The following is a 14,146-nucleotide window of genomic DNA, read 5'->3' on the forward strand; positions in this document are numbered from 1 at the left end:
TACAAAATCACGAAAGAAAAGCGAAGTTGCTGCATGGGCGTCGATCCTTGATGGAGTACAAGCTCGGTGTTTTGCGGAGTTCCCGACGAAAATGTCATTGAACGACGTCGGTAATCGCTACATACGATGATTTTGGTAGGATCGAGTTCGTCGGTAACAAACAACAAAATAGTGGGAGTTCGTTGGCAATTTTGGTGGGAGAAATGTCGAGTCAGGAAGATATGTGCTGAGGGGCACGTGACCAATCTGTTTTGATTTCTGTTTGGACGTTTCTGGTCGCGGTTCTATTAGCCATTGGTGAAAAGTTCATGCAGGACAAACTCAAGACTCTAGAAAGGTCCGCAATGACTTTCATTGACCGAGAATTCAACTTCACATCCGTTAAATTATACGGGACCTATGTCGAGCTGTTCGCTGCACATCGATCCAGGATCGATGCCCAGCGCCGGCCATCCTTAAGTCCGTGGGATACTTCACACCTGCCCCTCTTCCGTTCAGTCCCATCTTGTACACGATGTGGCTCGATTGTCACGCAGTGTGCGAGCGCCGTGACCTACCAATGTGTTGCTTTGTCGCAATAAAAAGGCGTTCAAGGACCACAACTCTTCTCAGTAGAAAATGGAGCCCAGCAAAACATTTGTGTGATTCACATATTGACTTCCTGAAGTGTCTATTTTGTCATTAAAGGGTGCACCATGTGAACGCAACGAGCCAGACGCTTTTTTCATGAGGTTGTCAAAATATGAATACCCAGATGTTTGCTTTCTGTCGTTGGATATGTATGTAATTAAACTTCCATCTAACGTTGTTTTACCAATCGTGTTTATGCATCATATGATCATATCGATCGGCTTGTTGTCATGTCAGTCTTATTTGCTTTGATGGGGTTCGTTGTAGGAGCCTGGTCCTCTATACACACAAAGTGTCTACTGATTTAGACAGTGTGAGTGTAGTTACGAAACGAAAGAAAGTGAAACAATACACAAGTGGATTTTGTGCGTGTGGGCGTTCATTCCAGCGTGTGTGTGCATGCGCGCGCGCGCGTGTGTGTGCCAGTGCATGCGCGTATTTTTGTGTGCACCACACAAATACAGCAACTCTGTGTGTGTGTGTGTGTGTGAGGGAGGGAGAGAGCATGTGTGCGCACACGTCTCAATATCCACAACACACCATTTCACAGCTTCAGTACAGAACTAAAGTGAATGTTTGGTCAGATGCTGAGTGCTGAATTTCAGATGCTGTAGATCTAAAAGTAACATTATTTGTGTAGATGGTACATGATGATACTTGCTGATCCCTGAATAGTAGTTGAGTCAAGGATGCATACAGGTTCTTTTTTTTTTTTTTTTTTTTTTTACAGTATGTATTACTACATAGCTGCTGTAGGACATATTTGTACACATTCGATGGATGTACATTGTATATATTGTATGTATCCACAAGACTACTTTGATGAGTGGTTGTGAGTGTGGGGTGTAACTTGCTGATTTAAATTATTATTAACAAATTTATCATTTTAATATATTAGTTTTAGTGTAACAGCTAAAAGGAGTTTTCAGTTCATTTCATTTATGCTTTATTGCAGGCACTCGGATATTTACTGACTCAGAAATCAGGGAACAGCTTGTACTGCTGTAACCATGGCATCTAGTCAGGATCAGGCAAGGAAGAAACGGATTGAGCGGATACAACCTTTTCTGAAAGATTTGAAGTGAGTCACAGATGGAGTCTTATTTCATATTGTTGTTTGTGGCTCAATGTCTGTGTTGTGTTGGTGATGTTAGTTTCATGAAACTCATCCCAGTCCTCTCTAATTTGCTGTTGCAATTTTTAAATATCAAATAATCATACAAATTGTGCCTTTTTTCTCAGTTCTGGGTTCCATGAGTAATAATATCATACTTTCACCATAGCAAAACCCAGCCCCCTTCAACATGAACCACACATAGTGACGAAAAAAATCAGGTAAAAGTTTGAATACATATGTACATGAGATGCACATGTCTTATTTGACATCTTAGAAAGTAAAAAGCTTTTTTTTTTTCTCTTTTTTTAAAGAAGATGAAAATTTATTTAGTGTCAGGATTGTGAGATGAAAGACAGGCCAACCAATTTTCATGTGTAAAAATGAAACATTGCATAGTTATTCTTTACTCTGTGGGATAGAATTTTTCAGTATAATATCTACTGATTGTCTAGTGCGTACTGTGAATCTGCATACTTGTCTGTGGTTTCGACTATGAGGCATTACTGAAATGGTCTGAAATAGTAATGTGATTTATTTGTTGAAGTTTCCTGTAAATGGAAAAACAGTTTGGGATGATGATTTATACTTCAGAGAATTTATTTATCAGTGGAAGTAAGAAAATTGTATTGAACATATTGGAATGATAATCAAAACAAACTTGAATAAGACATTTATTTTGAGGGGTTGTTTTGTTTCAGCTCTGGAAAAGAACCCAAGACCAATAAGGTGAGTTCTTTCTGTGAATATTTCAGTAAAATATTTTAAGACAGTTAATCTAAAAAATTTTTATTGTTACCAACATATGTTTCGTTGTATAGCAGATGCTATCCAGCTGCTCAATTTTGCAGTGCTATGATTAAAGCTGCTGTGAAAGGGGATACTGAAGATGTTTTGCTTTTCCTGTTCTGAAGATCATATGCCAGCTTTGCACCTAGCCTTTCTGTCTCTCTCTTTTTCATCTTTACAGCAACTTTTGTTTCGAAATAGCATTTTAATCTGACCAGTGTATTTGAAAGTCAAAACTATATTGACTAAACTGACCTAACCTTACTCAAATTGACTGGATATTTATGTATCAAAATGTGCTATCTAGATGGTAACAGCTTTTAACTAATTATTGTATCACTGTTACGACATTTAAGACTCACATGTACATACATGCTCGAGAGACAAGTATTATGTGTGTTGTGTTCTCAGGCACATTGCCCTGCTTGATATTCATTTCCTGTCATACTGATGCTGTCAAGGAGCCGTAAATGTAAGAGCCACAGCAGTCAGCCATAACATTTTACAAGAATGATTTCATTCAATTTTATATTTAATAAACAAAGACAACACACAAGTACAATACTAAAGCAAAAAAATCAACAACAAAAAACATGTTAGACACTCACACATTTATTTAAAGATAACACATAAGGAAAGTGTGAAACATCAGGCAGTGCTGCTCTTTTTGTATGTGCATGTGAATTCATGCATGTATGTGTGAGTGGTACTTTGAAATGTTTTGTTCAGTTTCTTTCAGTCATTGTGTGGCTTCAGGCAGTCTGCATGTGTGTATGTGCTAGTGCATGTGTGACTTGTGTATGTGTTTGTGTGAATGTTACATGTAAAACACTCCCTTTGATTTTCATCACTTGACCATTGTTGCTTATCAGCCTGACTGGTGCCTGACTAAGCGCGTTGGGTTATGCTGCTTGACAGGCATCTGCATAGCGGATGTGGTGTCGCATATATGGATTTGTCTGAACGCAGTGACGCCTCCTTGAGTAACTAAACTGAACTGAACTGTTGTGTGTCTTCAGGCAGTGCTGCTGCTGCTGGTGCAGGACCTGAAAGATGAGGGGAACCAGCTGTTCAAGGAGGGCCAGCTTGAGCAGGCGTGCACCCACTACAGCCACGCCCTTTTCATTTCCCATGTGCTGGAGGAGCGCTTCTACCACGAGGTGGAGGAGGAGTACCTGGCCACAATCTACTCCAACGGGGCTCTTGGCTACCTGAAGACTGTATGTCAGGGGTTAAGGGGTTGTGGGGTGTTTTTTGGATGTGTGTTGAAGACTTATAAGGGGGTTGTGGGATGGGTTTTTTGGGGGGGTGTTTAAGACTTACTAGGGGATTGTGGAGTGGTCTTTTGGGTTTGTGTTTAAGACTAATAAGGGGGTTGTAAGGTGTTATTTTGAGTGTGTTGAAGACTTATCAGGGGGTGGTGGGGTGTTTTTGGGTGTGTGTTGAAGACCTATAAGGGGGTTGTGGTGTGGTTTTTTGAGTGTGTTGAAGACTTATTAGGGGGTTTTGGGGTGGTTTTTTGGGTGTGTGTTGAAGACTTAAGTCTGGGATTAGGATGTTGTGGGGTTGTTTTTTTTTGGTGTGTTGAAGACTCTAAGATGGGGTTATTGGGTTGTTGGATGTTTTTTCAGGTGTGTGTTAAAGACTTAAGTCTGGGATTAGGAGGTTCTATGGTGGGGTTTTTTGTTTGTTTGTTTTTTGTTGGTGTGTGTTAAGACTTATTAGGGGATTGTGGGGTGTTTCAGGTGTGTGTTGAAGACGTAAGTCTGGTATTAGGAGGTTGTGCAGTTTTTTTTGGGTTTTTTGGGTGTGTGTTTAAGACTTATTAGGTGGTTGTGGGATGGTTTTTTGGGTGTGTGTTTAAGACTTATTAGGGGTTTGTGGGATGGAAGACTGTGAGTTGGGGATTAGGGGTTGTGGGATGGTTTTGTGGGTGGGTGTTGAAGACTTAAGTCAGGGATTAGGAGGTTATGGGGTTTGTTTTTTTGGGTGTGTTGAAGACTTATTAGGGTGTTGTGGGATGTTTTTTTGGGTGTGTGTTAAGACTTATTAGGGGGTTGTGGGGTTTGTTTTTTTGGGTGTGTGTTGAAGACTTATTAGGGTGTTGTGGGATGTTTTTTTGGGTGTGTGTTAAGACTTATTAGGGGGTTGTGGGGTTTGTTTTTTTGGGTGTGTGTTGAAGACTTATTAGGGTGTTGTGGGATGGTTTTTTGGGTGTGTGTTAAGACTTATTAGGGGGTTGTGGTGTTTTTTTTTATGTGTATTAAGACTTATTAGGTGGTTGTGGGATGGTTTTGCGGGTGTGTGTAAAAGACTTATGTCTGGGATTAGGAGGTTGCGGGGTGGTTTATTGGTGTGTGTTAAGACTTATTTGGGGGTTTTGGGGTGTTTTTACGGGTGTGTATTGAAGACTTAATTCTGGGATTAGGAGGTTCTGGTGTGTTTTTTTTGGGTGCGTGTTTAAGACTTATTACAATATTAGGGGGTTGTGGGGTGGTCTTTTGGATGTGTGTTTAAGATTTATTAAGGAGTTTGGGGTGTTATTTTTTGGTGTGTGTTAAGACTTATTAAGGAGTTGTGGGATGGTTTTTTGGGCTGTGTGTTTAAGACTGTAAGTGTGGGATTAGGGGTTGTGGGGTGTTTTTTTGGGTGTGTGTTTAAGACTGAAAGTCTGGAATAAGGGGGTTGTGGGGTGTTTTTTTGTGTTTGTTTAAGACTGAAAGTCTGGGATTAGGGGATTGTGTGTTGTTTTTTCAGGTTTTTTTGGGGGGTGGGGGAGGATGGGGGGTGGGGGGTGGGGTTGTGTTAAAGACTAAGTCTGGAATGATTCTCAGTTTTTTGTTGTTGTTCTTTTTGCTTTTTGGGGGGTGTGGGGGTTAAAAACTAAGTCTTAGATTTGGGGTTTTCACTTTTTTGTGTGTGCATTGAACTCTGGGATTAGCTGGTTGTGGGTTCTTGTGTGTGTGTGGGTGTGGGTGTTGAAAACTGTTAGTTCGGGATTTGGGGGTTGTAGGTTCTTTTTTATGTGTATGTTGAAGACCATGGGCTTGGAATATGGAAGTTACCAGGTCTTATGTGTTTGTGTTTTGAAGACTGTAGAAAAAAGTGTAAGTTTGGGTATATGTGGCTTCTGGGTTTTTTGGGTATGTTGAAGACAAAGTCTAGGATTAGAGGTTGTGTGTGTGTTGAAGACAATAAGTCCAGATTGTGATTATTTTGTGTGTGGTGAAGACTGGGATCAGGAGTTTGTGATTATTTTTTATATGTTGAAGAGTGTAAATTGTGATGTGGATTTGTGTGTGTGTGTTGAAGACTTTACGTCTAGGATTAGGGGGTCATGATTATTTTTGTGTTTTAAGTCTAGGATATGGGGTGTGTGATTTTGGTGTGTGTTGTTGATGGTTATAATTTTATATGTTTAGATGGTTACACTTTATTTGTTGTTGAAGACTGTAAGTCTAGGATTAAGGAGTTGGTTGGATTTTTTTAATATGTCTTGAAGATGATACATCTAGTATTAGGGTGTGGCTTTTGTTTTTTGATTTTTTGTGTGTGTATTTTGTTTTTGTTTTTCTTTTCTGTAAGGTTGAAGATGGTAAATTTAGGATTTTGGGATTGTATTTTGTGTGTGTTGAAGGCCGTAATCAAAATAATTTTTTTTCCATATCTTTTCAGAACAAGTTTTCAGATGCTCTTCAGTATTCAGAAAAAGGTAAGTCTTTGCATTTCTTTTGTATGGTGTTGTGTTCATTTAGTTTATCGTGTTTGGTTTTCTTGTGAAACATTTTCTGGTAAGGTTGCAGTTGTTTTAGTGTGTTCCTTTTTGGGACATTATATGTTTTGCCAAGGAAATGTCATGTTTCAGTCACGTTCTTCGTCCATTTTTCTCATGTGCATCTGTTTGTTCTATGGCAAGTTGCAGGCCATGTCTTGAGAGCTGATGAGCCTGTACCATAACTATGTTTATATATATATATATATATATATATATATATATATGTATATATACATATATGTATGTATGTATGCATGATGTATATATATATGTATGTATGTATGTATGTATATTGTGTGTGTGTGTGTTTGCCTTACATATATACATTTGTATATTTAGATATATAGATATGATAATAGGTGAAAAATGAAATTATTACTCAGTCAAAATTTGAACAGAAACTGGCTTAGAGCTTATGACATGTTCCTATTTTTTTCAAGTTACTTATGCATTGAAACAGTCAAGTTAGTAAACAATAACAGATCAACCCTTCATCCTGAAATACGCCCACTTTATTTAAGACACAGCCCATTATCTTAAAACACATGGCACATTGTTTCTGTTCCAGCTCTGCAGCTGCAGCCTGGCAATGTGAAAGCCAAATACCGTAAAGTGCAGGCTCTGTTCAGCCTGCGACGCTACAAGGAAGCCTTGGTGGAAGCACAGTCTGGCATGAAACAACAGCCCTCTGTGAGTAGCTGCTCTTATGTGTCAGGTTCCTAACATTTGTGTTGTGTTGTATTGTGGTGTGTTGCGTTGCGCTGCGTTGCTTTGTGTTTTGTTGCATCGCGTTGTGTTGCGTTGCGTTGTGCTGTGTTGTGTTTTGTTGCATTGTGCTGCGTTGTATTGTATTGTAGTGTTGTGTATTGAATTGTGTTGTACTTTGTTGTATTGATTCACTGTGTAGTGTACTGTAATGCAGTATTGTACTGTCATGTATTGTGTTGTGTTGTGATGTTGTATTACTTTCTTGTCATCACATATTTCTCTGCGTGAAATATGGGCTGCTCTCAAAAAGGAGAGCACATTGTCCCAAAGTAACATCACCTTTTTTTCTGGATCTTCTTTCTGTCTACTGAAGGTTTAGTGGGGGACAGGGTGTTATAAGTCCCACTCTGTATGTGAATCAAACCTAGGACCCTTGCTTCCTAGTTGAGTGATTTATCCACTCAGCTGCCATTGCATAATTTATTATTTCTTCTGTGTTTTACTAGTCCTTTGCTTTATTCCTAAAGTTTTGTCAGTGTTTGTCTTGTATTGTGTTGGATTCATAGAGTTCTGTCTCTGTTTTTCTAGTGTTGTGCAAGATCCATAAAGTTCTGTATTTGTCTTATGACATTCAGAGGGTTAACTCACCTAGAACTGCCAGTTAGCTCCCCTGACTTTCCCCACAGATGACCCATTTGTATGGGTAGAGAATAAAATCATCAAAAAATAGATTTTAGAATTTATGAACTGAAAACTTCCAAACTGATCAGTAACATAACAAGTTAGTTGGGGACAAAATATAAAATTTCCTCCCTTCTTATGCTACCATGCAGTGAGATGAGGAAAGTATCCATATTTTTTGTTCGAAATATGCACATGCTCATGACTTGTAAATGAATCCAGGAAAACACACAGTTTGAAACAGATTAAATTCAATACGTTATATACCCATGATAGGGTCCCTTTGTCTAATTCTGTTGTCTGCCTTGTGACTGAGACGAAACTGGGTCAGACGCCATTGTTGACACACACTGTTCGCATGACCCAGTCACCATGAAAATAACTCTCCTGTTCATGGGCACAGCAACACACACTGCATTTATTGGTTGTAGTGGAGAGTGGAAAGGTCAGTTAAGATATTTTTAACTCATAACATCACTATGGAAATTAGGTGACACTCCAAAAATTAAAAACTGTCCGGGCTCTTTGTCAGAAACGGTTGTGGACAGTAGGGCCCAGATCGGGGCCTTTCGTCTAGAGTGAGTCAAGTGTTTGTATGTCTTTGGTGTGCTAGATTCATACAGTGCTGAGTTTCTCATCGTAATTTTTGATTCCTAAAAATATGTCTGTCTCATGTTTTGCTGGGTTTCTAAATATTCTATATTCTTTGTTGTGCTTGTTCCTATTGTTCAGTGATTGTCTTTTGTTGTGATAGGTTACTTAAGGTATGTTTATGCTTGTTTTGTGCTGCTAGATTTATAAATTTGTGTATTTGTTGTGTGTTGTGCTAGATTCCTAAAGTTCTGTGTTTGTCTTGCACTGTGTATTTATACCGTCTGTCCGTGTCTGTGTTTGCCTAGTAAACACTAAATTCCTTAAGTTGCCTGTGTATGTCTTGCTTTGTGAAAGATTCCTCGAATTTTGTCTGTATGTTGTGTGTTGTGCTAGATTCATACAGTTCTGTTTTTTGGTTGAGGGTGCACTAGAGTCTTAAAGTTCTATGCCTATCTCATTTTATAATAGATTCCTAAAGTTATGTCTTTGTTTCTCTTGTGTAGTGCTAGGTGTTACTGAAGCTCTATGTTTCTCTTTTGTCAGGTATTTGGTTAGATTCTTAAGGTTCTGTGTTTGTCATTTGTTGTAGCAGATTTTTGTGTGTGCAATGTTCTAATCATGTTGTCATCTGTTGTGCATAATTCATAAACTTATGGATATCTTTGACATTTGTGCTAGATTCCCAAAGATTTGAAACGTGTTGTGCTGGATTTGTTAAGTTCTACTGTGTGTTGTGTCGGATTCCTAAAGCTTTGTCATGTGTTGTGCTGGATTGCTAAAATGTTGCCAAGTGTGCTGGATTCCTAAAGTTTTGTCATGTGTTGTGCGTGCTTGATTCTTAAGTGTTGACATATGTTGTGCTAGATTTGTAAAGTTCTACTGTGTGATGTGCTGGATTGCTAAGTTTTGCCATGAGTTGTGCAGGATTCCTTAATTACTGTTATGTGATTGCTGGATTCCTAAATTTCTGTTATGCATTTTGCTGAATTCCTGAATATATGTCGTGCATTTTGCTGGATTTCTAAATTTCTGTTATGTTTTGTGCTGGATTCATAAATTCTTGTTATGGGTTTGTTGGATTAAAAAAAATCTGTTATGCATTGTGCTGGATTCCTAAATTTTTGTCATTTGTTTGCTGGATTCCTAAATTTATGTTATGTGTTGTGCTTGATTTTATATTTTGTTATACGTTGTGCTGGAATCCTCATATTTCTGTAATGTGTTGTGCTGAGTTTCTGTTATGTGTTTGCTGGGTTCCTAAATTTTTGTTATGTGTTGTGCTACAGTGATAAATTTTTGTCGTGTGTTATGCTGGATTCTTAAGGATGTAAGTGAACATGAGAGTTGCAGCTCATGGTTGAAGAAAGAAAGAAAGAAGGAAGAAGTAATTTAGACAGAACCAGTATTTCAGCTCTCCAGAACACAAAATAACCTATCAAGGCCAAAAATTTACAAAGCTTGTGAAATGACCTAACCTCGATGGATCCCTGTGGACGGCCGATGCTGAGACAAATGGACGTGGGTGTGGCTGTGATTGAGGGACTTGGAATAAGTGGCGTGGAAGTAATGCCACTGAAAAGGTGCAAAGAACAGGGCAGAAAAAAAAAGTAAAGAAAAAGAGCAGAAAATAAAACTTGTGATGTAGCTATGCTTACAGAAAGTTGCTGCAATGTGTGGTATGGGAGCAGGGATAAAGGTTTCCATCCATCAGCTTCCACTACCTTCAGCATCACATGCAGATTGGGATATCTTCTGGCTGTAGCACTGGCAACGTTTGAGGATATACCACACATTGATGATTGTACTTCCTTTTGACTATCTTCAGATGTTTTCCTTTCCTTTTAGACTGCATCATGCAAGTCTGCTTTTGGTTTACTTTGATTAGATTCCAGTTGAAGATCACAGGTTATTGTCTGTTTTGAGTTGTGTGTTTTGTGTGCCAACTGTCCGCAATGCTTTGTCTTTAGATGAAATTCTCATTTCTTTTAAAAAAAGAAAGAAAAAAAAATTCAGGCTGTGTGCCCTATTCTGCAAAGCAACCTGTAGAATGAAAAATATTGTTATCAGCTGCTTTTCTGCCCCAGCATCTGACACACCTCCATTGAATTGTGCAAGTTTTTTTTTCAGTGGCAAATTATGGCCAATTTTCTGGGTATGATATTCTACTACTAACAGTGAAACACGCAATTTTTTTCTGTCTGCTGTTAAGAACTGCCTGGGAGGAAAATTGGTTTTGATAAGGGAGATGTATGTGTGTGTGTGTGTGCATGTGTGTGTGTGTGTGTGTGTTAGTGTGTGTGTGAGAGAGAGTTCAAGTGTGTGCATGCATGTCACCATTGTTTCTTTTGAAGCATTTGATTGATTCTAAGAAAACATGCCACATAGATGCACTGCTAGTACTGAAAACTCTGCCTATCTGAGTGAACTCAACTTAGTGGTAGCAGGCATGCATTATTGACTGATTGATTGATTGATATGGATACTTATATAGCACCTATCCTTGGTCGGAAACCAAGCTCTAAGAACTTTACAACTACGGGGTCATTTGCACAACAGGCTGCCTACCTGGGTAAAGCCAACTGACGGCTGCCACTGGGCGCTTATGATTTGTTTCCTGTGTCATTCAATCAGATTTCAGGCATGCAGACATACATACTAAGACAGACATGTAACATTTTACGTGTATGACCGTGTTGTTTATTTACCATAACCGACATGTAGCCATGCTCCGTTTTCGGGTGTGTGCATGCTGGGTATGTTCTTGTTTTCATAACCCACCGAATGCTGACATGGATCACAGGATTTTTAACGTGCGTATTTGATCTTCTGCGTGTGTATACACATGAAGGGGGTTCAGGCACAAGCAGGCCTGCACATATGTTTACCTGGGAGATTGGAAAAATCTCCACCCTTTATCCACCAGGCGGCATCACCGAGATTCGAACCCGCGACCCTCAGATTGAAAGTCCAATGCTTTAACCATTGGGCTGTTGTGCCCATATGTGGACAGTCATTTACCATGCTCTTATTGAATGTTATCTTTTTATTGACTTTGACATGTTTCGCACTGTTCATAGGTGGACAGGCTCGAACAATGTCCTGAGTGATCAATCTTTATGAGTTCAGTGGTAACACCCCCAGCACATTTTGGCCATGGTCTGTCTACACATGGAAGCTGATGTATGCAGCAGCCAAGTTCTTTCAGTGTCTTGGAGGCTTACATCCGCCAATGAAATGTTGGGATTTGCAATCACAACTGTGTGCTGCACACTGCATAGCATTTATGGAATGTGTTGTCTGTTGAAGCTTGTGTCACCAGTCTTATGCCTAAGAAAGTGTTAGGTGATAATGTGTATGTACATGCATGTTTGTGCATATGTATGAGTGCGCATGTGGTGTGTGTGTGTGTGTGTGTGTGTGTGTGGTATGTGTGTATGTCTTTGTGGTAGTTGTGGATGTGATTAAGAAGGGGAGAGAAAGGAGAAAAACAACAAAAACAACTGTAAAAAAAAGTTTTCCCATTTCTTCTCATGCTTCATTGAATATTGATCTGAATGCAGGTGTTGCTGTTATTAGCTTGCCTTCATGCAGCTGATGATACACAGTGTTTCAGCTTGTCCATTGTATCATTACGCCAGGTCATGGCTTTTTACCTGCCTTCTTCCTTCCTTTGATGGGGCCAGAACATAGGTGTCTGGTTGCATCACACACACACACACACACACACACACACACACACACACACACATATGAACATGAATGCACTCACATGCAAATGTATGCACACACACATACACACACATGTACATCACACACACACACACACACACACACATGCACACATGTATGCATATGTAGACATGCACTCATACATACATACATATACATCACACACATCCCTCCCCCTCCAAACTTCACCCACACATCCACAGACACTCATAACCACACACACAAATACATGTATGCACACACATAAGCATTTTTGTTGCATTGGGTTCTTTTACATTCACTAAGTGCATGCTGCACACGGGACCTTGGTTTATCATCTAAAAAACTAGCACCCATACCACCATTAAAGGTCAGTTGGAGGGGGAATAAAAATCCCATTCTGTGTGTGGGACTTGAACCCATGGACACTCACTTCTAGCAGGGCGTAGTACTACTGGGCCACGGCTCCACCAAGACCAGGAACCTCTGGCCTTAAAGGTCCACAGCTTCATTCTAATGCTGCTTAGCACTTGCTATCAGCCCCCCTGCAGATAGATAAAACTTACAACAAAAACAGCAACAAAAAACTTCTTCAAAAAAGAATATTTTCTATCCATTTACATTCTGCTGATTTGACATACTTGTACAACACAGCAGTATCAGAGGAAGAAGTGTCCAGAATTAACGCAAAAGCTCTTATTTCAAAACAGTCTTCAAATCAAATGGATTGCAAACTTTGTAGCTGATGGTTGTGTGAACTTGAGGAGCAGAGGGTGCTGTTCTTGTATATTACTTGCAGAATTAGTTTGTCATGAGAATACTTTTAAAGGATACAAAAGGAGGGTACAGCTAATAAGAATCATTAAAACCTGGCTAGGCTTTAAGTTTAAGGGACACCAGATACATGTGTGGTTACTCTTTTTGAAGAATAACAACCAGAACCTTCAGCTTGTTACGGAAATTTTCCAGAGTTTGTATGCATATGCAAATATTAAAGATTCATGTGTATATCAGGGGACTGACAATAGCTGAATAGAGTAAAATTCAAGGTCTCTGATGCGTGTTCTTTTATCAGACCCAGCATGCCTTGCAATTCAGTACAATGCAGTACTACACAGAACAATAAATAACAGTTCATACAGTATTGTACAATACAGAACAGTAGAGTACAGTACAGTACAGTACACCTTTATTAATCCATAATGGAAAATTTTGAGAACACTGAACATGAAACAAGCAAAGGTAAAAAGTTTAAGAAAAAGACTCGCATCCATACTCAGCCATTCCAGTTACTATTCTCAGGACTCTTATTGGACACATATTGAACACACTGCACTGTGAGTAAATGGACACATACTGAAAATTAGTGGGCTGCACTAACCATTCAGACATGGAGGTAAAAGAAATATTGATTTTCGTGACACAACGTTGCACTCACACACACATACACACTCACACATACTCACACACACTTACACACACACACACACACACACACACACACACACACACACATGCATACTCACCATGTAGCTTGCGTGCACATGCACAGTCACACACAATGCTTACTCACATGCATACAATATACAGGTACTAATGCCCACATCATCCAACAGATCAGGTTTAGAAAGCAAGCAGCCCCCCAAGTGGTAGCTTTAAACTTCTAGTTCTAATAATTCATTATATTCACACACACATATATTGCTTGAAGTCAAGTGATTTAAATGGGAATAAAAATATTCCTCAGTCAGTGATATTTTCATTCATAGTGTGTGTCAATACCTCAACAGGCCAACAATACATAAACCTGTGTAACAGGCGAGAATGTATAATGTATATGCAATGAATGCATACAGTGTAATATCTGTAATCATCAAGCACAGTGGAAACAAGGGGCGAATTTTTAATATAAAAAAGAAAAAAAGAAGAAGAAGAAGAAAAAAAGCTTCACCGCAAAAAAGAATGCCCCATTCGGAAACCACAGACGGTGACAAAGAAAGGACATATCCAGGGCTTCGCTCAGTTTCCATTAGGTGACTGTGGTGGGAGGGGCACTGATCGATCCCCAACAGTAAGTCGAATATCGATCTATGACACAAGTCTGGCGCGTTTTGAACAAGCTCTGCTTGTGGATAAACGACAGCCAC

At 39.3% G+C, this 14,146-nt stretch overlaps 1 protein-coding gene across 1 annotated transcript in view; it reads left to right on the forward strand.

Moving 5' to 3' along the window:
• The first annotated feature begins 599 nt into the window (after positions 1–599).
• LOC143292745 (3'-5' exoribonuclease HELZ2-like) overlaps positions 600–14,146 on the forward strand; it is a 99,542-nt gene continuing 85,995 nt past the window's right edge. The window contains exons 1-6 of the mRNA XM_076603285.1: positions 600–731; positions 1,586–1,711; positions 2,446–2,473; positions 3,553–3,753; positions 6,209–6,245; positions 6,877–6,998. Of these exons, the coding sequence (XP_076459400.1) occupies positions 1,641–1,711; positions 2,446–2,473; positions 3,553–3,753; positions 6,209–6,245; positions 6,877–6,998 (459 nt within the window). The 5' untranslated portion in view covers positions 600–731; positions 1,586–1,640. The remainder of the gene's footprint in view (positions 732–1,585; positions 1,712–2,445; positions 2,474–3,552; positions 3,754–6,208; positions 6,246–6,876; positions 6,999–14,146) is intronic.

Source organism: Babylonia areolata, chromosome 18 (assembly GCF_041734735.1).
Source record: "Babylonia areolata isolate BAREFJ2019XMU chromosome 18, ASM4173473v1, whole genome shotgun sequence".
Taxonomy (NCBI): Eukaryota; Metazoa; Mollusca; class Gastropoda; order Neogastropoda; family Buccinidae; genus Babylonia; species Babylonia areolata.